Here is a 26,959-nt window from a genome sequence, read left to right on the forward strand (position 1 = left end):
AGCATGGCCATGTGCCTATAGTCCTAGCTACTTGGGAGGCTGAGGTGGGAGGATCACTTGCACCCTGGATGTTGAAGCTGCGGTGAGCTGTGATCATTGCCACCACACTCCAGCCTGGGTGACAGAGCAAAAACCTGTCTCTAAAAACAATTAGAATATCTTTGTGCCATGAAATCCTAATTTGAAGAATTCGTCATTAAATTCTCTCCAAACATTCTTCTGATGAGCAATTCAGTTTTTATTTGATTCAGGATTAGGCTTGGATAGTAGTTAACAAAATTGGATTACAACTGTTTTGTGAACTAGAGTTTTTTTTTTAGATACAGGCAGTCCTTGCTTTGCACAGTTCCAATATGTAAATACCAGTTACCACAATTAAGTTAAATAAAACCAGTCCAACATTGTGGTTAATAATTCCATTACCACAGTACTGAGAAAACTTGCATAAATTTTGCTGCTAGCTCTTTAGTCCACAAATCGTTGTGCCCCCCACCTCCGCCAAAAAAAGGTGTGCATCATGATCAGTGGCCAGTTACGTTCTTTAAAAGTTTGTTGGTGATTTGTTACTGATCATCAGTTCATGCACAGATAGCAAAGCACAAAGTGCATAGTAGTGTTGCCTCCGTGACCCCAGAGATTAAACTTCTGACCATTTACAGAAATGGATAATCAAAATAGGTAATTAGTCAACAAAGGACAGGGCAGCAAAGAAAAGTGATAATGCTGGAAGTGAAATTGGATGTGATTAGAAGATTTGAAAGTGGTGACAGCAAAGCAAAGATAGGTTGAGACCCAGACCTGCATGAAGCTGTAATACAGGCCTATTGAAAAAGTCTGATAAATGTAAAAAGGTAAACTTGCTTCAACGTCTTTCAGTTTTAGTTGCACTAGGAACAGAAAGCTGCTTGCGGTTGAAATGGAGCATTTACTTGTTTGGATTGAAGACTAATCAAAAACAAATCCCAATCAGTTTGACTAGCATTCAGGCCAAAGTGATAACCTTAGTTACTGCGTTGAAAGAAAATGGTAATTAGAAGACTGAAAGAAAATATATTACTACCAGTAAAAGCTGGGTTCGTTATTTCAGAAGTTGGCGTGAATTAATGTTAAGCTATCTTATGAAGCTGCAAGCATCAGATGGAATGTTGCAGAAGATGTAGCTGACTGGGAATGTTGACACTGCTGCTGTTCAAGAGGCAGGATCCTGCTTTAGCCACCCAAAGTGCAAGAGTTGGCTTGAATGCTAGGTGTAATGAGAAAAGAACTTGTCTAGAAGTTAGGAGGCCTGGGTTGAATCCAGTTTCTGGTAGTTTAGCAAGTGATTTTCCTTTGGCTTTACCTCGCTGTAAAATAATTCCTCCCTAAACTAAAAGTACACCCAGGCAATGCATCTCATTAGATTTGAGGCTCTGGGGAAACTAGTAAGGTAACAGCGGAAGGCGAGTGCTACCGGGTCTCAATACCATGGGATAGTAACAAGTATGAAAGGGTACTAATTGATAACACCCCATCTATGCCTCTTTGTCCACAATAGCCTTTGGGTATGCCCAGATAGTTTCGCTTTGTGTAAGTTCTCAAAATGCCAGAATGTGTTATCAAGTGGGTAATTTTAAGAACTCAGTCACAAATTACAATAAAGCTCTTGCAGCCCAATTTTCCACGTGGTTTGGCTCGGGCAGTGTCGCCAGGGGCTGCAGACGCCTCACAGGACTAGTGCTACGTGGCGTTCCTGCGGACCACGGCGGTTATTCGGCCGGACGGAGACACCCTCTGCACTAGTCCTTTACCCGCTAGTCCTGGCTACCGCATCCGCATTCTGCGCGCCGCCCCTCAGACAAGGGTTTCTACATTCGCGCGGGCGCGATGACCGCAGAGCGCGCCCAACCCGCAGAGCCATACCCTGCACCCCAGCCTACCGCCGGTCCCGGAAGTGCCGTGGGGGGCCGTGCGTCGGGGTGGGCGGGGAGAGATGTCGTTCCCGGAAGTGTTGGGCGGCAGGGCGTGGCTGCGGCTGCGGCTGCCACGTTGGAACGGAACGTGGAGGTGGCCCTGGCCCGGGAGGAGGGGCGGCGGCGAATGCTGGGAGACTCCGACGGGCGCTGCACTAACGCAGGATCCCGCTGCCCAAGGTCCTTGCCAGGTGCGTCCACCCGTTGCTTTTTGTCCTCTTCGCCCGTCCTTAAGCCTTGAGGTAGAGCCCAGGCCAAAACTGGGACCGCAGCCTGGGTCTCCGCTGCCCCGCGCCAGCCTGAGGCCCAGTCTCTGGTGACGGCGCGCCCCCAGTCTTGGTGTCGGGCCCGGCGGAACAACGCCTGGCGTCTGGACTCCTTCAGTGATCGCGCCCGTCCGCATCCGCCGACCTCTCCACTGCTGAGCAAAAGCCACCCGAGGCTGGCGACGGTGTCTTGCCGGGGAGTCGTAGCCGGGCTGGTAACTGGAGTTTGAGGTTAGGAGACTTTCAGACCCTTGTGCACAAAGAGGTGCGGTCCCCGAGGGTGAGGAAAGGAAAAAAATCTCAGGATTACTTTGGTTGACTTTAGTTTGGTTAGGGTTTTTTTTTGTTTGTACTTGAACTGTTGCCAGATTTATAGTTAAAGGTTCATAGGTTTGAACTGACGTCTACTGTTACTAGGATTGGATTATTTTAAGGACAGTGGTAGCCAGGCGCAGCCTGTACTGTGAGGGCAGTCTCATTAAGTGTTACATGTTTTTGCTAATAAGTTGTTTAATTACGAGGCTGTTGTAAAATAAACCAAAATATTGCCAGAACTTGTGGGCATTATAAAATTTTCCTTGCGCTTAAGGAACTAATTTTACGTAGGGCTTTTTGAAGTTGCAGTGACCTGATAGTCTGTGACAAATCCTTTCTCCTATTTTTTTCTAACTATGGAAAACTGAAATTTGGTTGTCTTTGTGGGCAGTTATAACTGCATTTAATCGATAAAGGTGTGTTCTTGTTATAGTGTCCAGCGTTTTCTGTACCTCCAGTTATTCAAGGGTTGGCAAAAGCTTACTCTTTTTTTTTTTTTTTTTTTTTTTTTTTTGCGACGTAGTCACCCAGGCTGGAGTGCAGTGGCGCGATCTCAGCTCACTGCAACCTCCGTCTCCCGGGTTCGAGTGATTCTCCTGCCTCAGCCTCCTGAGTAGCTGGTATTACAGGCGCCCGCCACCACGCCTGTCCACTTTTTTTGTTTTTAGTAGAGACTGGGTTTCACCATGTTGGTCAGGCTGATCTCGCACTCCTGACCTCAAGTGATCCGCCCGCATTGGCCTCCCAAAGTGCTGGGATTACAGGCATGAGCCACCACGCCCAGCCTACTCTCCTTTTTTAGTGGTTCTTCTGTGCTTCTTGTTTCTCACTATTTCTTAGTTATAGCTCAGGGAGAGGTTTGTAGACTCCAAGAACTTTTGGATAACTCGTGGTGTTTTTGTAGTTTTGTAGTGATTTTATCTTACATACGTCCACGGTTATTTGTGAAATTTGAAATTTAAGGTGGATTTAGAATAATATTGCTTAATTTTACATAGGCAAATTATTGAAACTAATAACATGGGAATAGAAATAAATTTATAAATGTGAAGAGCAATGATTCACAATTTGGGGGGGATTTCACTGTCTTATGGGAATCTAATGAAAGCATTGGAAGAATGCACATATACATACGTAGGATTTTCTTTTTTTTTTAATTTTACTTTTTTTTCTGAGACAGGGTCACTCTTTGTTGCCCAGACTGGAGTGCGGTGGTGCAGTCATAGCTCACTATAACCTTGAACTCTTGGACTCAAGAGGTCCTCCCTCCTCAGCCTCAGAAGTAGCTGGGAATATGCACATGGCGCACGCCCAGTTAATCTCTTATTTTTTATAGAGATGGGGGTCTCACTGCGTTCCCCAGGCTGGACTCAAGCTCCTGCTCTCAAGTGACATGTAGGATTTTCTGTGTACATAATATTATGAAGTTTACAAGTTAAAAACTCCTGTAAGGGGATATTACTAGATTGATTTACATTGATTACATTGTTTTTAGAAATGTCATTAGGTTAATTTCAGCTAAAAGTTTTATTATACTGAAGATTAATATGACACCAATTAGTTCAGTAACCAGTGCACAGTTACTTTCTCCTTTGATTTGGTTTGGGTTGAGTGAAATGAACCTAGGACATTGAAAATAATAAATCCTCTAAACAATTGTTTCTATCCGTATTGAGATATTTTGCCCACAGAAAATGGATTTTTACTAAAAACAATGCCAACTAGGGATTGTATACCTGGTTTGGGAATCAAAGTTCCAATTCTATTATTACCTCTTTAACTTTTTACTTGCTTTCTGAGGTATGGGTCAGCTCTATATAGCATTGTAAGGTTGGTACTTTTCAAAGAATAGTGCCGTTGGGTTTTAGTATTGCTTCAGGAAATTTACATTTTGAAAATGAGGAGAAAGAAAAAAGTTTCCACCTAATTGAATGCAATTATCGAGAGAAAGTTGCATGAAAAATAAGAGTTCTAGTCTGGAATATAAATATTCCTCAATAAACCTTTTTTTTTTTTTCTGAGACAGAGTCTTGCTCTGTCTCCCAGGCTGGAGTGCAATGGCCCGATCTCCGCTCACTGCAAACTCCGCCTCCTGGGTTCAAGCGATTCTCCTCCCTCAGTCTCCTGAATAGCTGGGATTACAGGCATGCGCCACCACGCCCGGCTAATTTGTGTATTTTTTAGTAGAAACAGAGTTTCACCATGTTGATGAGGCTGGTCTCGAACTCCTGACCTCGTGATCCGCCTGCCTCGGCCTCCCAAAGAGCTGGGATTACAGGCGGGAGCCACTGTGCCCGGCCATATGTATTTTTTTATTTATTTATTTTTTGAGACGGAGTCTAGCTCTGTCTCCCAGGCTCACTGCAACCTCTGACTCACTGCAACCTCTGCCTCCCAGGTTCAAGTGATTCTTCTGCCTCATTCTCCTGAGTAGCTGGGATTACAGGTGCGCACCACCACGCCCGGCTAATTTTTGTATTTTTCAGTAGAGATGGGGTTTTGCGGTCTTGGCCAGGCTGGTCCCGAACTTCCAGCCTCAAGTGATCCCCCCACCTTAGCCTCCCAAAGTGCTGGGATTATAGGCATGAGCCACTGCGCCCAGCCAATAGATGTATTTTTGAAGGTTCATGGTTCCTGCCTCAACCTCCGGAGTAGCTGGGATTACAGACGTCTGCCACCAAGCCCGACTAATTTTTTGTATTTTTAGTAGAGACAGGGTTTCGCCACTTTGGTCAGGCTGGTTTCGAACTCCTGACCTCAGGTGATCCTCCTGCCTCTGCCTCCCAAAGTGCTGAGATTACAGGCGTGAGCCACTGTGCCCGGCCTTCTTTTTATATTTTTGTAGTGATTATGTTCTGTTTAAAATAGTATTGAGTGAAACAAGTATTCATAGTATGAATTGTAATCACGTTTAATATTGAAAAAACATTACACACGGCTTTTAAAGTAAGTCTTGCTTGGGAAGTATGTATGGTTTACTCTAAAACCTTTTCCTGTTTTTGAGCGCCATGGCTCATGCCCATAATCCTAGAACTTTGGGAGGCTAAGGAAGGATGATTGCTTGAGGCCAAGAGTTCAAGACCAACCTGGCCAACATAGTGAGAACCTGTCTCAAAAAAAAAAAAAAAAAAATTAAAATACATTTTTAAAAATACCTTTTTGGCCAGGTGTGGTGGCTCACTCCTGTAATCCCAACACTTTGGGAGGCTGAGGTGGGCTGATCACGAGGTCAGAAGTTTGAGACCAGCCTGACCAACTCTGTCTCTACTAAAAAATATATAAATTAGCTGGGGGTGGTGGTGTGTGCCTATAATCCCAGGTACTCGGGAGGCTGAGGCAGGAGAATCACTTGAACCCGGGAGGCGGAGTTTGCAGTGAGCCAATTTCATGCCATTGCACTCCAGCTTTGGTGACAGAGTGAGACTCCATCTCAAAAAAAAAAAAAAGACTTTTCATATTTTTAAGAAAATCATTTACAACTGAATGATTATTTCTAAGAGAAGGAAATATTCATATCCAGATGTAACTATATTTTCATGGCATTCTTAGTAATTTTGAGAATGATTGCAATAAGTAGAACGATTATGGTACTCTTAATTAGATTCAGGGCATATAATATAGTTCTAGGCCATTGTAGTATAGTGATTCTTTTTTTTAATAGATGGTATTGAAACCTTATATTCAGTACAGGTTAATAAGCAGAACTGCTTCTCGCGGAACACTGAGTACTAAGGCTAAGAAGTAAACTTTAGTAAATGCTTTGAATTCCCATTTAACCATTTTATGTTCGTATAAATGTGTCTCTTTCTTTTTCAATATTACACATTAACCAAGCATTAATGAATTAGGTAGTCCTTATACTTTAGCTCTTGGAAGTACTATTATTATATTCCTTTTTTTTTAATACAGCTATTTTGATTTCACTTTTAGAAATTATTCTGAAGTCATCTTATAACCTTTTCCCCCTTAACAATACTTTCTCATTTTTTAAAAAGTAAATGATCCTTTAAAGAGTTAAGAATTTAAGAGTAAATGTTTTATCTGAAACTGGTCGTTCTAGTTCATTAGTCTACTTGTTTTCCCCTAAATGTAAACTTTTAAAATAAATCAGAACTTTCTGCATATCTTCTAGTGTGCTAAGCAATTTTGAGTCTAAAAAGGGGTAAAAGTTTTGAAAAAAGACATTATTTGTCTAATTGATGAGATAAGATAGCACATAAGGCAACTGGTTAAAAAGTAATCGGAAAATATGTCAACAATATGTGCTAGTAGAATGTTACCAAATGTTGATTAAAATAGAATGATATTACTATAAAATGCTTAAATTGTAGTACTGACAAATATAAACTTGTGGTAAGTATTTAGATCAATGTGGATTGAATCATCAGGGCAGTTTTCATGGAGGAACTGGAACTTGAATTTATTGCTACAGATTAGATGAGACAGTTGGCAAAGAGGAAGAAGAGGAAATTCATGTTAAGAAAATAAATGCCTTTTTTATATCTTAGAAAGTTGGAATTTTTCCCCCCAAATAACCCTGAAGTTTTCTTGTTTAATCTCATGATAGCAGTAATCTTTAAAAATAGCAAGCCTATCAAAAGCACTAACCCATGTGCTAAGCACTTTGTTTGGTTCCCTATTATAAAACATATGATCTCATTGGAACCTCACAACATCCCATGAGGTTGTCACTCTTTTCCCTGTAAACCTCACAACATCCCATGAGGTTGTCACTCTTTTCCCTGTTTTAGGAATGTAGAAACTGGGGCTCAGAGAGGTTAAATAATGTGTCCAAAGTATCATAGCTAATAAGTGGCAGAGCCAGTAGTCAAATTGAGGATTAACTTCAGAGACCATACTTTTAGCTATGTGATACATCCTGCCTCCTAATCTCACTTTGCCCTAACCTAACACAATTTCTAAAATGCATTTCTTCAATTTCATCATGCATGCTGGTTTCTTGGTTACTGTTTCTCCTAAATGTTAATATTTCTTCTATAATATAAAAATTGAATATCTGAACTTGTTGGAAGTAATAAGAACTTGGACTCTGGAGCTAAACTTGTGAGTTCCAATCTTGGCTCTAGCCCCTTGCCCCCTTGCTAGCATGTACAGATTGTCTAACTTTCCATGTCTTAATTTTTTCCTCTATAAAATCTCCTTCAAATATGAACAATTTGCAGATACAAGACTCGGGGCATATGTTTAAGGCAATCTTAAGGAAAATATTAGAGGATAGACTCTGGAGCTAAGTAAGGAAACTGGCAAAAAAGTCCTGTTGGATAGCATTGAGTATCCTTTTTAACTGCAGGACTGAGACTGGAACAAAAGTGAGAATGAGGAAGAAAGAATAAAATGTAAATATTAAATGTCCAATAATATAGGGATTGGTTACACGACTAATAAAAAGAGAAGAGGAAAGAAATTGGAAGTAGAATAAGTTTGTGAATTGCCACATCTGTAATGGTTATGAGTCAGAGGACATCATTTAAAGCTGACAAATCAGTTAGTAGAAGTATAAGCAGTTCAAAGGTAAACACTGAGAAAGATAATGCTATTGATTGTAACTGTGTTGTGTGGAGAGGCAGTAAGATTATACAAGCTAATTTCATAAGTGTTCATAGTAGAGAGTTACTGTTTCTGTGTAAAGAAATAGAGGATTAATGGTGTTAAGTAAAATATTTAAAATTACAATTAAAAAGATAAAATCAAACACATATTATAATGAAAATATACATCATCCTAATTATCAGAAAAATGGTAATTGCACAAAAAAGATGAAAGACTTTTTAAAAATTATTACCCAAAGATATTAAACCAAAGTAAAATATGACAAAACTAAGACCAACCATGTCTGTCATGTCAATACATTTTAAATGTCCTTAGCTAACCTACTGAAAAGATTTTCAAATTAGATCACCAATAAAATCTGTTTTTTGTTTTTTTGTTTCTTTGTTGCCGTATAGCTAATGATGACATAGTTCTGAAGGACAAAAGTATACATGTAAAGGCAAACAAAAGGTGGAATTCAGACCAAAAGTCATTATTTCAGACAAAGAAGGATATTCATAAAGCTAAAGTGTACATTTGACAGTGAATTTGAACATTATGATTGTGCACCAAATAACTGTATTAAATAACAAAGTAATTTTCGTAAAACAAAGGTTTCAGGAGATACCATGAGAAATAAACATAAATATATTAGCAGTAGGAGACTTAATTCACTGTTTTGGTCCAAGGCAGATCAAGTAGACAAAAAAATAAGGATATAGGATATCTAAACAAATCAATAAAGAGGATTTAATTAATAGATATTGAGCTCTAGGTCCTGAAAACAGAGAGCACCCCTTCTTTCTAGGTCCCAAGAATAATTCACAAACATTTACTATATAGGCTCCATTGATAGGAAAGTAGGAATTAACAGGCACAGGGGATTTTAGGACAAGGGAACTACTCTGTGTGATACTATAATGACAGATACATGTTGTCATATGTTTGTCAAAACCCATAGAATGTACAACACCTAGAGTGAGCCCTCATATAAATTGTGGAGTTTCAGTGATAATGATGTGCTCATGTTAGTTCATGGATTGAAACAAATAGACCTTTATGATGTGCGATGTGATGTTGATGGTAAGAAAGGTTATGTGGTTGGGAACTGTGTAGCATTTTTTTGTACTTTGTGCTCAACTTTTCTAGGAACGTAAATCTAAAAGATAAAACATATATATATATATATTTTAATCAAAATCCTATGAAAGGTAAAAAGAAGTTTTTTTTTTTTTAAAAAAACAAAGTAAAAAGATAGTCTATCAACTTAATAGAAAAATTGTCAAATGATGGCCAGCTGCAGTGGCTCACCCCTGTAATCCCAGCACTCTGGGAGGCCAAGGAAGGTGGTTCACCTGAGGTCAGAAGTTCGAGACCAGCCTGGCCAACATGGTAAAACCCCCATCTCTACTAAAAATACAAAAAAATTAGCCTGATGTGGTGATGTGTGCCTGTAATCCCAGCTACTTGGGAGGCTGAGACACCAGAATTGCTTGAACCCTGGAGGCGGAGGTTGCAGTGAGGCGAGATCACGCCACTGTGCTCCAGCCTGGATGACAGAAAGAAACTCCGTCTCAAAAAAAGAAAAGAAAAATGGTCAAATGATACATGACTAGACAGAAGAGATGACAGAAAAGGAAATATGGTTGACCCATACTCATGTAAAAAAAGATGTTATACATTCTTTATAATATTACTATACAGAGCTAACATTTTTCTTTTTGTTTTTCTTTTTTTTTTTTTTTTTTTTTTTTTGAGTCATGGTCTCACTCTGTCGCCCAGGCTGGATTGCAGTGACGTGATCACAACTCACTGCAGCCTCAACTTTCCGGGCTCAAATGATCCTTCCTCCTCAAACTTCTGAGTAGCTGGACAGGCGTGCATCACCATGCCCGGCTAATTTTTGTATTTTTTGTAGAGGTGGGATTTCACCATGTTTTCCAAGCTGGTCTTGAACTCCTGGGCTCAAGCAATCGGCCTGCTTCGGCCTCCCAAAGTGCTGGCATTACAGGGCTGAGCCACTGCACCTGGCCTTTCATTTTTTAATGTTGCAAAAAATCTCAAAGTGTGACAGTATACTCTGGTAAGGCTGCAGGGCAAGAAGTAATCGTATATTACTCTTGGTAGTATGAAAAGGCACAATTGCCATAGAGGACAACTTGGTAATATTCATCAAAATTAAAATTGCATTAACCTTTTAACTTAGCAATTTTACTTCTGGAAATTTTTAGCTGTCCCTTGTTTTTAACGAAATAACATGTGCAGATGACCATTTATTTCAGCATTTTTTGTAAAAATAGCTACAAACAGCTTAGGTGTTTGTTGGTATTTGACTAGGTAATTATGGTACATCTTACAGTGGAGTACTGTGCCATTTCAATGTATTTATGTAAAAATAACAACTTTAAAAAGTGCATAATACTATACCTTTCTAATTTTTCCATCAAAGTAACTTTTTTTTTGAGACCAAGTCTTGCTCTGTCACCCAGGCTGGAGTACAGTGGCATAATCTCGGCTCAATGTAACCTTCACCATCTGGGTTCAAGTGATTCTTCTGCCTCAGCCTCCCAGATAGCTGGGATTACAGGCATGCATCACCACACTTGGCTAATTTTCTTGTATTTTTAATAGAGACGGGGTTTTGCCCTTTTGGCCAACCTGGTCTCGAACTCCTGACCTCAAGTGATCCAACTGCCTTGTCCTCCCAAAGTGCTGGGATTGCAAGCATGAGCCACCACACCTGACCCCATCAAAGTAACTTTAATGACAGAAAATACGTAAACAAGTGGTATATGGGATTATACCTTGAAGTGACCAGTTTTCTAATAATTTCTACTTTATCTTTAAAATCTGTGGACTTACTGTATTCTCTCTGTTTTAATTTTGAATTAATTTTTTAAACTGCTCTTATCATTGAGTAATCCTACTCCAGGAAGTTGTACCTTGTTTATTTTTTGGCTGCTCTTACCCATAATGTTTTGTCACCCATCCTTGTTGGATAAACACATGTGTAGCAAAGTTAATTCTTCAGGTACCACCTCATTATTTTTGTGGGCTATTTTTCTAGACCGATTCAACTGAAGAACTATAATCTGTAGACAGAATAGACCAGTATTTGTCTCAAAGTAGTTTATCAAGTTTGTCTTCTTTTTTTTTTTTTTAAAGTGGAGTCTCTCTGTCTCGCCCAGGTTGGCGTGCAGTGGCGCAATCTCAGCTCACTGCAAGCTTCACCTCCCAGGTTATGCCATTCTCCTGCCTCAGCCTCCTGAGTAGCTGGGACTATAGGTGCCCGCCACCACGACTGGCTAATTTTTTGTATTTTTAGTAGAGACAGGGTTTCACCATGTTAGCCTGGATGGTCTCGATCTCCTGATCTCGTGATCTGCCCGCCTCGGCCTCCCAAAGTGCTAGGATTACAGGCATGAGCCACCGCGCCCAGCCTCAAGTTTGTCTTCTTTCTAATTAATATTTCCAACAAATGACACCTAAACCAAGTTGATTTATTTGCATTTGGGCATTACTAATGTTGTAGTGGTTTGTTCAGTATGTTTCTGTGTAAAATATCTGTGTTCTGTGTTAGACATTCAAATCATTCAAATATATTTCTTTGTAAAATATTCTTTTTAGCAGGATGAAGTTAAAGGAAGTAGATCGTACAGCCATGCAGGCATGGAGCCCTGCCCAGAATCACCCCATTTACCTAGCAACAGGTAAGTTCAAAGGAGAGAAGATAGTATGAGTTACCTAATTTCTTCTCTTCTGCGTCTAGCTTATTCAGGTTAATCTTTATCTTCTCTGGAAAGCTTCTCTCTCCCTGGCAAGTTACCGACATTCTCTCAGCCAAGTTCAGTGTTCTTCCTGTGCGTTCCCATAGTATTTTGATCATGATGTGTTACATCTAAAATAGTTTCTTTCACAGGAATTATATTTTATCTTTATTCCTCCAGTATTAAGCACAATAGATGGCATGTAAAAAAAAAACACAGTTAATATCAGTTTGAATGAACGAAGAGCAATTTTGATGTTAGCATTTTTATATAAAAAGAATTAGTTATATCATGTATGTCTATAAGCAGATATAGTAAATCACAGGACTTTTTTTTTTTTTTTTTTTTTTTTTTTTTTTTTGAGATGAAGTCTTGCTCTTTCACCCAGGCTGGAGTGCAATGGCATGATCTCTGCTCACTGCAACCTTCACCTCCCTGGGTCATGCCATTCTCCTGCCTCAGCCTCCCGAGTAACTGAGACTACAGGCGTCCGCCACCACACCTGGCTAACTTTTTAGTACAGGTGGGGTTTCACCGTGTTAGCCAGGATGGTCTTGATCTCCTGACCTCGTGATCCGCCCGCCTCGGCCTCCCAAAGTGCTGGGATTACAGGCGTGAGCCACCGCGGCCATCCGCAATCATGGGACCATTTTTACAGAGATTTTTAAATATCTACAGGCTTAAAAAATTATTTACACTACCCACTCTTACGAACATCCTCTCCTAATTCTGTGCCAGAATCTCATTGCTATAGTGATTTAAGCGTCTGCTCAGTGGTATATGTGCAGCATTTATGAGCAAGAGAATTGAAAAACATGCTTTTAACTTCGGTTTTGTAAGGTTTCTCTGAGTCTTATTTTTGTGTGTATAGTTACCATAAATATATTTTCTATAGGAACATCTGCTCAGCAATTGGATGCAACATTTAGTACCAATGCTTCCCTTGAGATATTTGAATTAGACCTTTCGGATCCATCCTTGGACATGAAATCTTGTGCCACATTCTCCTCTTCTCACAGGTATGAGGTTCAGCTTTAAATTCATGTGATTATTTAATTATATATTGTTCTTGATTCCTAATGTGAGTGTATTTTTATGGAAGTAAAAGTGTTTATATGTCCTATTGACTTTTTTTTCCTTTGCTTTTTTGAGACAGAATCTCACTTTGTAGCTCAGGCTGGAGTGCAGTGGCATAATCTCGGCTCACTGCACCCTCCACCTTCCGGGCTCAAGCAATTCTTGTGCCTTAGCCTCCCAAAGAGCTGGGATTACAGGTGCGCACAACCCCGCCCAACTAATCTTGTATCTTTAGTAGTGACAGGGTTTTGCCATGCTGGCTGGGCTAGTCTTGAACTCCTGACCTCAAGCAATCCACCCATCTCAGCCTCCCAAAGTGCTGGGATTATAGGCATGAGGAACCACGCCTGGCCAGTATGTTCCGTTGACTTTTTTATTGCTGTTATATGCAAGGTGGGAAGGAGAGGCTGTAGTTTCTAGCATTTTTTTCTGGGTTTTGTGTGTGTATGTGTGTGGGTTTTTTTTTTTTTTTCTTTTGGGGGATGGAGTTTCACTCTTGTTGCCCAGGCTGGAGTGCAGTGGTGCAATCTTGGCTCACTGCAACCTCTGCCTCCTGGGTTCTAGCGATTCTCCTGCCTCAGCCTCTTGAGTAGCTGAGATTACAGGCACGTGCCACCACACCCGGCTAATTTTGTATAGAGTTCGTTTTTCTTTCTCCTTTATTGTGCCTGTTTGCAAAAAGGTAGATGTACTAGGAAAGAAGTAGTCATAAAGTATTAGTAGTGATTATCTCTGAATGGTAGCTTATTTTTATTTTCTTCTGTTACAATATTTAGAAATATATTTCACAGTTTTGTTGACATGATTTCTAATACACTAGATAACTAGGTATTTGGATCATACTTTCAAGTACTTATGCCCTATTGTAATGCAGAGAAAGGATGCCTTCATTTGAGTAATAAAATAATCTTTATTGCCTCAGTATCTTGGCAGGGTTTAAAGAGATTGCTCTTTAGCTGACAGAATACAGCTCAAATCATGCAGTTTCACGGAACTGCTCATATTCTTCAGAGCTGTCACAGTGGGATGGGAACCCCAGATACCTTTTGTCTAGTAGTTTTTCTGCTTACTACCATTTGTATCATCGTATACGTTTCTGCCTTCATATTTCATCTCCATTCTGGATCATATATTTTATTCTCCAATAGTAGGGGTACTTGTCATAATATAATCTTGATGTCATTTTTCTACTGTTAGAATACATTCTTTTTCTTAGAAAATTTCACATGACTCCTTTAACACCTTTACTATTTAACAGACCACTTGTTAGTGACTCTTGTTTTTTTTTTTTCAGACAAAGGTCAAAGCATGAGACGCTTCTATAGTCAAATGAACAGTGTTTTTACTTTTCAAGGGAAGTGATTGATTAGCTCTATTTTACAATGAACCAGAGGCAATTTAAGAAGATTAAAACTTAGGGTCTCACCGTTTCTAAATGGTAAAATCATTCTTAAGCTCATATTTTTTGACACACAACTCAAGTATATTTTGTTACACTACCTTATAAGAGTTTTTACTCTTTAAGGATTACAAAATCAAATATGCAAATATAAGTATAAATAAAAAATGAAATACTATTACACCAAAGTCATACATAGTTATTACCAGGAGTGGTGGGGAAGTAATATATTTGGACTGTTTATGAAAACATTAAAAATTAAATGTATAATTTCCATTTTTTGTCTACATTTATTTGACTTTAAGAATGAGTTATTTTATTCATTTTCTCCTGTAGATACCACAAGTTGATTTGGGGGCCTTATAAAATGGATTCCAAAGGAGATGTCTCTGGAGTTCTGATTGCAGGTGGTGAAAATGGAAATATTATTCTCTATGATCCTTCTAAAATTATAGCTGGAGACAAGGAAGTTGTGATTGCCCAGAATGACAAGCATACTGGCCCAGTGAGAGCCTTGGATGTGAACATTTTCCAGGTAAGTCTTTGACATTCATTCATAATTCTTAGACTGTGTGCTGCTCTTTTGATATCAGTATGTGAATCTATGCCTCAGTTTTGGAACTGAAAGTTGAAAAACTGTGTGGCTATACAGGTTGACAAGTGTTTGTTTAAAGAATGGTGGGTTCAGAATTGAGATCAGGGTTAAAAATACTACCTCCATGAAAAGGATCAGACCGATAGGTTTTTTTTTTTTTTTGAGATGGAGTCTCGCTCTGTCACCAGGCTGGAGCGCAGTGACGTGATTTCGGCTCACTGCAGCCTCTGCCCCCTGGGTTCAAGTGATTCTCCTGCCTCAGCCTCCTGAGTAGCTGGGACTACAGGTGCGTGCCACCACGCCCAGCTAATTTTTGTACTTTTAGTAGAGACAGGGTTTCACCATGTTGGCCAGAATGGTCTCTTGACCTTGTGATCCACCTGCTTTGGCCTCCCAAAGTGCTGGGATTACAGACGTGGGCCACCGTGCCCGGCTGGCTGATAGGTTTAATTAAGTCTGAAGATATCATGCCATTCGAATAGACATTTTATAAACATTAGGAGCCCCATAGGTTGGAAACCTTGCCTTTTAAAAGTTCATGCTAGTTCAGCATTAGGCTGGTGCTGTGATGTCCAGGTTAATTCACTGTTTTATTAATTGAGAAATTTTGTGTTTATGACAGAGATTAATACTCTATCAAATAATTAGAAATTAAATGTAATGGCCGGGCATGGTGGCTTACGCCTGTGTAATCCCAGCACTTTGAGAGGCCAAGGCAGGCAGATCACGAGGTCAGGAGTTCGAGACCAGCCTGGTCAACGTGGTGAAACCCCGTCTCTACTAAAAATACAAAAATTAGCTGGGCATGGTGGCAGGCGCCTGTAATCCCAGCTACTCTGGAGGCTGAGGCAGGAGAATTGCTTGAACCAGGGAGGCAGAGATTGCAGTGAGTTGAGATCGTGCCGTTACACTCCAGCATGGGTGACAAGAGCAAAACTGAAAAAAAGAAAAATTAAATATAATGCAGATTTAACAAATAGTCAATTAAGATTCTTTGTACTGTTGCCTTCATAAACGTTACTGGGTGTTAATTATATAAATCCACAGCGTAATAAAGATCTTAGCCTGCACAGGATGGTGAAACCCTGTCACTGCAGAAAATGCAAACAATTAGCAGAACATGTGGCATACGCCTATAGTCTTAGCTACTCGTGCGGATGGCTTTAGCCCAGGAGGTCTATGCTGCAGTGAGGTATGATCGCACCACTGCACTCCAGCCTGGGTGACACACAGAGACCCTGTCTGCGGGGGGGGAAAAAAGACCTTGAGTTAATAGGATACTATATTATAACAACCAAAAATGAGTATTAAGAAAATTTTAAATAGTTCCTTTTCTTACATTATAAATAGATCCTTAGGGTATAGCAATACAGAAACCCAACTTGTTTATTTCTTTTTTGTTGTTGTTTTATGTTTTTTGAAACAGGGTCTTGCTCCCTCCCAGGCTGGACTGCAGTGGCTCATGGCTTACTGCAGTCTTGACCTCCTGGATTCAAGCAAGTCTCCTGTCTCAGCCACCCAAGTAACTGGGACTACAAGCATGAGCCATAACACCAGGCTAATTTTTGTAGAGACAGTGTTTTTCTGTGTTGGTCAAGCTGGTCCTGAACTCCTGGGCTCAAGTGGTCTGTCTGCCTTGGCCTCCCAAAGTGCTGTGACTACAGGCCTGAGCCACTGTGCCCGGCCTTCATTTCTATAGTTTGTGGTATCTGCTCTTTAGCTAACTCTTTTGTTAATTGTATGAAACAGCTGATGATTTTTAATAAAGTATTTTGTGTTATAGGTAGCTACTACCATAGAATTTCTCTCTTTTTTTAGTTATATGCCAGCTGATAAGAGAATAATTTGTAAAAGTAAATAGTAGTGGATGAAGGTCAGTATATGAAGCCCATTGTCTTCCTGTACTTTGTATTACAATTTCAGGTTCTTTTTGACCCTTAAGGTTTGTACCAGAGAAAACCTAGAAATATTGCCACCTGGAACAAGATTGAGTGTATATGAACTAGAAATATGAGAAGAATTATGACAAGAGATTTTACTAGGGCTATATTGATTCAGCTCTGGAAGCTGACTTTGAAGTATACTGAGAAAGATACCACAGTTTTAGGATTCAGCTTTTTATGAAAGCAATAATTGATTACCTTTTTAATCTTGTAAATTAAATCTCCTTCCAGAGATGCAAAGATATAAACAGTAATCCTCACATGGTTGCAAGACTGATTAAGAATTTATCCGGCCAGGCTTGGTGGCTTACACCTGTAATCCCAGCACTTTGGGAGGCTAAGGCAGGCAGATCACCTGGTCAGGAGTTCGAGACCAGCCTGACCAACATGAGAAACCCCGTCTTTACTAAAAATACAGAATTAACTGGGAGTAGTGGCGCATGCCTGTAATCCTAGCTACTCGGGAAGTTGAGGCAGGAGAATCGCTTGAACCCGGCAGGCGGAGGTTGCAATGAGCTGAGATTGCGCCATTGCACTGCAGCCTGGGCAGCAAGAGCAGAACTCCATCTCAAAAAAAAAAAAAAAAAAAAAAAAAAGAATTTATCCATATAATTTTTAAAATAATATCTTGCATTAAAATTAGTTTGTTCTCAGTAGACATCTTTTGTCTTTGTTAAGTAGAATTTTATGTTTTTCTAGAAAACTTTAAATTTTGAAGGAATTATGCATAATTTAGAAATTCATGCGTATGTTTTTCACTTTTTAAATTAAATAGAAAAATTGTGTATGCTACATCTAGTATCTAACTCTGAACTGAGTTATTCTGAATTTTCTTAATTATGCATAAATGCTATTTAGTTATGTTTTCTTCTTACAGACTAATCTGGTAGCTTCTGGTGCTAATGAATCTGAAATCTACATATGGGATCTAAATAATTTTGCAACCCCAATGACTCCAGGAGCCAAAACACAGGTATTTTTATACTGATTTTGATCGTTGTAATAAGAAAAGCCAAAAGTAGTTCTTCTAAGCCCACTTATTTCACTTTTAAGGCTTCTCACACAAAACATATATGTTTAAAATCATTGTTTAGATGTTACTGATTTTTCTTCAGTAAAGTGTTAATAAATATGTTTTCTCAAAATATGAGTAAGTCCTTCAAGAGTATATATTTATTTAGTATCTCCCACCTGGTAGACACTGGTCATGGTACTAGGCATACAGTAGTAAACAAAATGAACAAAGATCCTTAATGATTGTCGTAGATATAGTATAATTATTTTTGTTCTTTGTGTGATAGCTGCTCTGTGTTTTAGCAACAACCAACCTTCTTAAAACACGCTTAGGCAAGACCATGGAAGGCAAGGTTTAAAATAAATACCTCAAGCCCTTTGCCTGTGTATTTCTAGTAAGTTTGGTAAGAACAATCTTCTGTTCTTCTTTATGTTGTATAGGCTATCCAATTGAGTAGCCATTGTAACTGGCTCTAACATTTTGGCAATGTGAGAGGTAGTGTAATGATAGCATATGTACTAGCATTTATAAAGGTATTTTGCTAATGGTCTAGGCTGTAATTTTGCCCTGCCTAGTTTTCTGTCATAGTCACCAACATCTACTTTGTGGTCCATGATCTACCTTGCAGCAGTTGCAAAGTAAACAGTACTTGGTTTATAGCAGGAATTCAATAAAATTCTTATTGAATGAGATATTATTAAACAAGATAATACACTTGAAATGGCATGTACCTGCACTTTAAATCGTATAATTGTACGTGTTGAGAATGTAGAGATGTAGGACTATAAAGCAAATTTTGGGTTAAATGGATCAGATTTTTAAGTAATATACTTTTCAAAGTGAAGGATCCAATTTTGCAGTTAAATTTGATTATAATAGAGAAACAGTTTTTATTAACTGTTTATTCCTTGTAGCCGCCAGAAGATATCAGCTGCATTGCATGGAACAGACAAGTTCAGCATATTTTAGCATCAGCCAGTCCCAGTGGCCGGGCCACTGTATGGGATCTTAGAAAAAATGAACCAATCATCAAAGTCAGTGACCATAGTAACAGAGTAAGTGTGTGATTGACTTGTGATGAACATGTTGTATTTCTGCTGTAGGTATTCCTGTGTTGTTTGTCAGAGTTGACAGCAAATCAAATTTCTGTGAAGTCAAATCCTGTTTTTTCGTTAATCAGTCATGTTAGAATGGATGTTTGTTTTTTTTCCTCTAAGGGAAAATCATAAAATTTTTATGATTTTATGGAAATTGGAAAATCATATCCAATAAATATGTTGGATATTATTAATGATGAAGAGAGATTGGTTAATCAAGGAACTTATTCCATGGTATACTGGTTGTTTTACTTTGCTAGCTGTTTTAAAACATTGCAGCAACCTTTTTTTTTTTTTTTCTTGAGACGGAGTCTCTCCCTGTCGCCCAGGCTGGAGTGCAGTGGTGCAATCTCGGCTCACTGCCTCCCGTGTTCAAGCAATTCACCTGCCCCAGCCTCCCCGAGTAGCTGGGATTACAGGCACGTGCAATCACGCCCGGCTAATTTTTGTATTTTTAGTAGAGACGGGGTTTCACCATGTTGATCTGGCTGGTCTCGAACTCCTGACCTCATGATCTGCCTGCCTCGGCCTCCCAAAGTGGTGGGATTACAGGCCTGAGCCTCTGTGCCTGGCCATTGCAGCAACTTTTTAATTCATCTTTAGCTTTTCTTAGAATGTAAACATTTTTCCTGCTGGGAACTTCATCACTGTGAACTTGTAATATTTGACTTCTTGGCCTCATCTCTTCCTCTGATTGGGTACTGCTAAAATGAGCTAATATATTTCCAGCACTTCCCATAGAGCACATTAAATTCTGAACCTTATAGGTATCTTAATTTTTTTATGTCATTAGGTGCTATAAAATAATTTAGATATAATTTGGAGCCTTTTTTTTGTTTATGAGTACATTGCATGGTTTGACATTTTCTAAAATAAGTTTGCAAAAAGTCAGAGTATATGTATGTAATTTAAAAACAACAATAACAACAAAAAACTATTTGGGAGAACATTTCTTCAGAGTATTGTTTTCAAATGAATCGAGAGTTTTAAAACAGAAGTGTCAATGGAATAAACCATACCAGAAGCATTTTAGTCATTTTGTGAAACATTTAATAGAATCTGAACTTGCAGATAGTTCCTAATAATGTTAGTTTATTCCATATGAAAATTTAAATGGTAGTTTTTGCTTAAGATATTTTGCCTTGAGTTTTCTGATAAAATAGAGGAAAAGCGTGGGGTTTTTTTGTGTCTTATGTGTGTCTTAATCTTTTTTCTTTTTTCTTAAGGGTTTTGTTTTTTTGGTTTTTTTTTTTTTGTTTTTTGTTTTGAGATGGAGTCTCACTCTGTCTCCCAGTCTGGAGTGCAGTGGCGCAATCTTGGCACTGCAACCTCCGCCTCCTGGGTTCAGGCAATTCTCCTGCCTCAGCCTCCCAAGTAGCTGGGATTATAGGAGTCCGCCACCATACCTGGCAAATTTTTGTATTTTTAGTAGAGATGGTGTTTCACCATGTTGGCCAGACTGGTCTCAAACTCCTGACCTGGTGATCCGCCTGCCTCAGCCTCCCAAAGTGCTAGGATTACAGGCGTGAGCCACCACGCCCAGCCTGTATGTGTTAATCTTTTATCTTTTTTTTTTTTTTTTTCCATTTTTCTGAAAGTATTTTAAATGTGTATAAAATGTTTTCTCTACTGGCCGGGCGCAGTGGCTTAATCCTAGCACTTTGGGAGGCCGAGGTGGGCGAATTGCCTGAGCTCAGGAGTTCAAGACCAGCCTGGGCAACAGGGTTAAACCCCTTCTCTACTAAAATACAAAAAATTAGCCAGGCATGGTGGTATGTGCCTGTACTCCAGCTACTGGGGAAGCTGAAGCGGGAGAATCGCTTGAACGTTGGAGGTGGAGGTGGCAGTGAGCTGAGATCGTGCCACACTGCACTCCAGCCTGGGTGACAGAGCGAGACTCCATCTCAAAAAAATAAATAAATAAAATGAAATGTTTTCTTTATATTTATAGTTTTGATAGTAAAACTCATTTTTGGTATACAGTTATTCTGACTCAGAATGGTTTTGTGTGTATCAAATAGCTGCATGAATTGAGAAAATACTCAAATATCTTACTTTTAAGATTACTGTTTAAGACTCTTCAATAAAATTTGGTAGTTAAAAAAATAAAATAAAATAAAATGTGGTAGTTTTACATTTTGTTTTGTATTGTTTTTTAAAATAAACTAAGGCCAGGCACGGTGGCTCATGCCTCTAATCCCAGCACTTTGGGAGGCCGAGGTAGGTGGATCATTTGAGGTCAGGAGTTCGAGACCAGCCTGGCCAACATGGTAAAACCTCATAACCACTAAAAATACAAAAATTTGCTGGCATGGTGACTTGCACCTGTAATCCCAGCTACTCGGGAGACTGAGGCAGGAGGATCACTTGAACCTGGGTGAGGTGGGGTTTGCAGTGAGCTGAGATGGCGCTACTGCACTCCAGCCTGCCTGGCAATAAATAAATCATAAATAAAATAAGCCAAAGCTGATTTTTTTTACTATTTGTTTCAATAAAGGCATGTTTCTTGTTTTAGTTTGGTTTTTCATAAAGTAATATGATTCATAAAATGTGAACCTTAACTATCTGCAGATGCATTGTTCTGGGTTGGCATGGCATCCTGATATTGCTACTCAGATGGTCCTTGCCTCCGAGGATGACCGGTTACCAGTGATCCAGATGTGGGATCTTCGATTTGCTTCCTCTCCACTTCGTGTCCTGGAAAACCATGCCAGGTATCATGCTGCTATTCCAAAGAACTTGATTTGTTTATTTTCTGAACATGTTGGTGATGTTTTTGTGACCAGAAATACACCATAGGACATAGGAACTTTTTTTTTTTTTAGACAGAGTTTTGCTGTGTCACTAAGGCTGGAGTGCAGTGGCAAGATCTCGGTTCACTGCAACCTCTGCCTCCCAAATTCAAGTGATTCTCCTGCCTGAGCCTCCTGAGTAGCTGGGATTACATGCATGCACCACTACGCTCAGCTGATTTTTATAGTTTTAGTAGATATGGGGTTTCACCATGTTGGCCAGGCTGGTCTCGAACTTCTGACCTCAAGTGATCCGCCCACCTTTGCCTCCCAAAGTGGTGGGATTACAGGCATGAGCCACTGTGCCTGGCTACCATAGGTACTTAATGTTTATATCAGTTTTGAGTCAATGCTAAAATTGGTTTTGTTATCCATTGTTTTGCCTAAAGTCACAGTTTCTGAATTAAGTAAGGACTTAGTGCAGTTAGATTTCATGCCCTTCCATAGGTAAAACATTTCACCGTACCTAAGTTACGTGTGTGTGTGTGTGTGTGTGTATGCATGTATAATCCCAATATAATTTTTATACAATTGGGATAATTTGTGCATATAGTTAGATAATTTTTTCGTTAATCATGAATACTATATAATGAGGTAAGAAGTTGATTTCCAGAAAATGATAAGTATACTTTTTAGATGGGGTCTTGCTGATTTGCCCAGGATAGAGCCACCATAGCTCACTGAAGCCATGAGCCTCTGGGCTCAAGTAATCCTCCTGCCTCAGCTTCATGAGTATGCCTGGAACTACAGGCACACGCCACCATAACTGACTAATTTTCAAATTTTTTGGTAGAGACAGAGTGTCGTTATATTGCCCAGGTTGGTCTTGAACTCCTGGCCTCAAACAATCCTCCTGCCTTGGCCTCCCAAAGTGTACAGAATAATTTTTATCTACATATTTTCTCATTGAAAGGTGGTCTGTAATTTATTGTGAAATAGTCTGTTGGGCATTTGTTTTCACTTTTTCGCTGTCATACACTGTACTATATTGAACATCTATGTCTTTGTAATGATCAGATAGCATATACGTTACTAAGTTGCCTCTGAAAATATTGCATTTATTTTATTTTTATTTCTTTTTTGGTTTGTTTTTCTTTTTTAATTTTATCTTATTTTTGAGATGGAGTCTCACTCACTCTGTTGCCCAGGCTGAAGTGCAGTGGCATGATCTCAGCTCACTGCAACCTCCACCTCCCAGGTTCAAGTGATTCTCCTGCCTCAGTCTCCTGAGTAGCTGGGATTACAGGTGTGAGCCAACGCGTCTGGTGTTGAAGCTCTTGCATTTAATTGTATTTCTGTTAACAATGTGTGAATCTCCAAAGCCTAGGCAGAAATAATTGAGATTTGGTTTTCTTAAGATTAAAAATTTCCTTATTCCTTTATGTTTTTTATAGGGGGATTTTGGCAATTGCTTGGAGCATGGCGGATCCTGAATTGTTACTGAGCTGTGGAAAAGATGCTAAGATTCTCTGCTCCAATCCAAACACAGGAGAGGTATGGGGAGGAAATGTTTCTCAACCTTGTACCCCTTGTAGTATGTTACTTCTGGCTACATAAGAAATTTTCTATGTGGATTCTTTAATGGATTACTATGTGAAAAGTATGTGGAGGTGTGTGTGCAGTGTTTATTTGGCTGCAATTTTATCAGGAACATAATCTAAGCTCAGCTTTTTAACCAGAAAAATCAGTAATTGAAATAGTATATTTTAAACTAGTAATCATCCCCTCCTCATTTCCAATAATGTATTTATTACCTAGACTCAGAAATACTTTTATTTATTTCACATGTGGTTTATGGGAATCAGTATCTTCGATGTAGGATTGTTCAAGGTTTGCATCTTTTGTCTGCTTTACCATTCCTGAGGATCCTGTTTCACTTCTGGAAATTGGTAGATATAGTTTTCCAGTCTGTCTTCTGAATGGTAAAGCAAGAATATAAATTATAGCTTTTATATTTTTACCTTTTTTATGTGAAGGTAGATTATTGCTAGTGCTTATGTAGTTTGATAGAATGCTAATAAAAATAGTGTCTTCGATAAGTTTTCATCTATATTGTTAAAATTAAAACAAGCCCTTTAGTTATTTGGTTTCTGGTTTAAGAGTCATGGATATAACAATATAAAATATAGAATCATTAACATTAGGGGAGACGATAAAAAAATTAATAAATTTTACTGCATATCATTTGTAGGATGAATAACAAAAATCTTAATTTTACACTGTGCCTTGCCAAGTAAATTCAAAATTCATGGAACTTACTATTCTGTCATCATTTTCTCTGTTACATAATTTAATTAGATGAATTTTTGCCTGTGATTAGTTGTGTGTGCTTGGACTTTGAAGGAAGAGACTTTTAGTACATGCTACAACTAAAAAATTGGATTTTGTTCAAATACAAGTAAGGAATAGATAAATGATCTAAGTTTTATCAAACCGCATGTCTTATGAAACAAAATGAATACCAAAGACATGAGCAGTCTGAATACCTTTTCAATTAATTCTATTTTTAAATAAAATGAAACATTTTAAATGTCACATGGGCCAGGTGTGGTGGCTCACGCCTGTAATCTCAGCACTTTGGGAGGCCAAGGCTGGCTGGCAAAACCCCATCTCTATAACAAATACAAAAATTAGCTGGCTGTGGTGGCTTGTTCTGTAGTCCCAGCCACTCGGGAGGCTGAGGTGGGAGGATCGCTTGAGCCCAGGAGGTCAAGACTCCAGTGAGCTGTGATTGCGCCACTGCACTCCAGCCTAGTCATCAGTGTGAGACCCTGTCTCAAAAATAAAAGAAAGAAAAAGGAAAAAAAAAAGTCACATGAAGCCAGAGTTAAGTTCATTTGACTGATCGTAAAGTCCTAAGGTGTTGCTTCTATGAATAGCGGTTAACCACCATACTAACTTTGAGTTCACAACAAGCATTATATTGTAAAGCTTTCGTATAAGCCATTTTCTATTTTTTTTTATTACTATTACTATTTTTTTGTCAGGATCTTGCTCTGTCTCCCAATGCAGTGGCACCATGACAGCTCACTGAAACCTTGACCTCCCAGGCTCAGTCAGATAGCAGGGACTACAGGGACTCAGCCTCCCAGATAGCAGGGACTACAGGCATGTACCACCATGCCTGGCCAAGTTTTTGTATTTTTTTGTAGAGATGGGGTTTCGCCATGTTCCCCGTGCTGGTCTTGAACTCCTGGGCTCAAGCAGTCTGCCCACCTCAGCCTCCCAAAGTGCTAGGATTATAGGCGTGAACCACCATGACCAGCCTCATATAGGTCATTTTCTATAGTTCTTTCTCTGTCATTTTCTTTCTAAGGGAAGCTGATAATGCCGAGTTCTGTTAGGATTCTGCAGTGATAGGAAGGGTGTGTACAGTACATGTTTCTCTCGTGATTAAAAGTCAAATTTCTTGGTGAATTCTTCCTTCTCAAGATTGATTGTAAAATTTGATTCTCAAGTAACCTAAATATGGTGGTTGTTTGGGTCTTACCAGACAAAAACAATTGGACAGGACATCACTTATCTTTTAGAGTTTAAGAAGTTGGCCCTAGGCCAGGTGCGGTGGCTCACGCCTGTAATCCCAGCAGTTTGGGAGACCAAGGCGGGCGGATCACTTGAGGTCAGCAGTTCAAGGCAAGCCTGGCCAATGTGGTGAAACCCCGTGTCTGTTAAAAATACAAAAGTTGGGCTGGGCGCGGTGGCTCAAGCCTGTAATCCCAGTACTTTGGGAGGCCGAGGCAGGTGGATCACGAGGTCAGGAGATCAAGACCATTCTGGCTAACACGGTGAAACCCCGTCTCTACTAAAAATACAAAAAACTAGCCGGGCGTGGTGGTGGGCGCCTGTAGTCCCAGCTACTCGGAGGCTGAGGCAGGAGAATGGCGTGAACCCGGGAGGCGGAGCTTGCAGTGAGCTGAGATCTGGCCACTGCACTCCAACCTGGGCGACAGAGCGAGACTCTGTCTCAAAAAAAAAAAAATACAAAAGTTAGCCGGGCATGATGGTGGGTGCCTGTAATACCAGCTACTTGGGAGGCTGAGGCAGGAGAATTGCTTGAGCCCAGGAGGTGGAGGTTGCAGTGAGCCGAGGTCGCTGCCACTGCCCTCCAGCCTGGGTGACAGAGCGAGACCCTGTCGCAAAAAAAAAAAAAAAAAGTGACTCTAATAGAGTGTGCTGGTCTTTCAAATGCATCCACTATTTTGAACACAGAAAAACCTCAGTTTTTAAAATGTGTTTATTCAAATCCGATTGAAATTTTAAGTCACATTCCTGTTAATCAGAATAGGTCATCATAATGAATCATTCTTGTACTTTAAAAAATCTTAGTATTCTTTTTCCTGGCTACAGATACTTTCTACAAAAAATTGTTCAATTTAGCTATACTTGTTGACCACGTTCATTCAGGTGTTTGGGTTGTGAAGTCGCCGTACTGAAGAGGTGACTTGCTCCTCCACACCTGTGGGCATTTCTTGTTAGGTGAAAGGAGAGACTTGAGGAAAAGAAATGAGACACAGAGACAAAGTATAGAGAAAGAAAAAGTGGGCCCAGGGGACCAGCGCTCAGCATACAGAGGACCCATGCAGGCACTGGTCTCTGAGTTCCCTCAGTATTTATTGATCATTATCTTTACCTTCTTAGAAAAAGGGAAGTGACAGGATAATAGGATCATGGTAGAGAGAAGGTCAGCAGTAAGACATATGAATAAAGATCTCTGTGATGTGAATAAGTTTAAGGAAAAGTGCTGTGCCTTGATAATGCATATGCAAACATCTCCATAAACCTTTTTAGTGCATAAAGAGCAGCATTGCCGCTAGCACGTCCCACTTTCAGGCCTAAGGCGGTTTTCTCCTTTCTCAGTAAATAGAAGATACAATCGGGTTTTACACTGAGAAGTTCCATTGCCTAGGGATGGGCAGGAGACAGATGCTTTTCTCTGTCTCAACTGCCAAGAGGCCCTCTTTCCTCTTAAACTAGTCCTCCTCAGCACAGACCCTTCACGGGTGTCGGGCTGGGGGACGATCAGGTCTTTCCCTTCCCACGAGGCCATATTTCAGACTATCACATGAGGAGAAACCTTGAACAATACCTAGCTTTCCTAGGCAGAGGTCCCTGTGACCTTTGGCAGTGCACGTGTCCCTGGGTACTTGAGATTAAGAGAATGGTGATGACTTTTCACAAGCATACTGCCTTCGGG

At 39.7% G+C, this 26,959-nt stretch overlaps 1 protein-coding gene across 18 annotated transcripts in view; it reads left to right on the plus strand.

The window, feature by feature from the left end:
* The first annotated feature begins 1,945 nt into the window (after positions 1-1,945).
* The window catches only part of SEC31A (SEC31 homolog A, COPII coat complex component), a 76,053-nt gene continuing 51,039 nt past the window's right edge, over positions 1,946-26,959 (plus strand). For 7 of the 18 annotated variants that reach the window (XM_010358931.2, XM_010358934.2, XM_030916135.1 and 4 more), the window contains exons 1-8: positions 1,968-2,140; positions 11,708-11,790; positions 12,743-12,866; positions 14,660-14,858; positions 17,739-17,834; positions 18,791-18,931; positions 21,545-21,687; positions 23,160-23,259. In XM_010358931.2, coding sequence (XP_010357233.2) covers positions 11,712-11,790; positions 12,743-12,866; positions 14,660-14,858; positions 17,739-17,834; positions 18,791-18,931; positions 21,545-21,687; positions 23,160-23,259 — 882 coding nt within the window. In that variant the 5' untranslated portion in view covers positions 1,968-2,140; positions 11,708-11,711. Of the gene's footprint in view, positions 2,141-2,160; positions 2,447-11,707; positions 11,791-12,742; positions 12,867-14,224; positions 14,363-14,659; positions 14,859-17,738; positions 17,835-18,790; positions 18,932-21,544; positions 21,688-23,159; positions 23,260-26,959 lie in introns of those variants that run through there. The other 11 variants (XM_010358937.2, XM_010358941.2, XM_010358939.2 and 8 more) reach the window with 6 other exon arrangements.

The sequence above is a fragment of the Rhinopithecus roxellana genome, chromosome 2, assembly GCF_007565055.1.
Source record: "Rhinopithecus roxellana isolate Shanxi Qingling chromosome 2, ASM756505v1, whole genome shotgun sequence".
NCBI lineage: Eukaryota > Metazoa > Chordata > Mammalia > Primates > Cercopithecidae > Rhinopithecus > Rhinopithecus roxellana.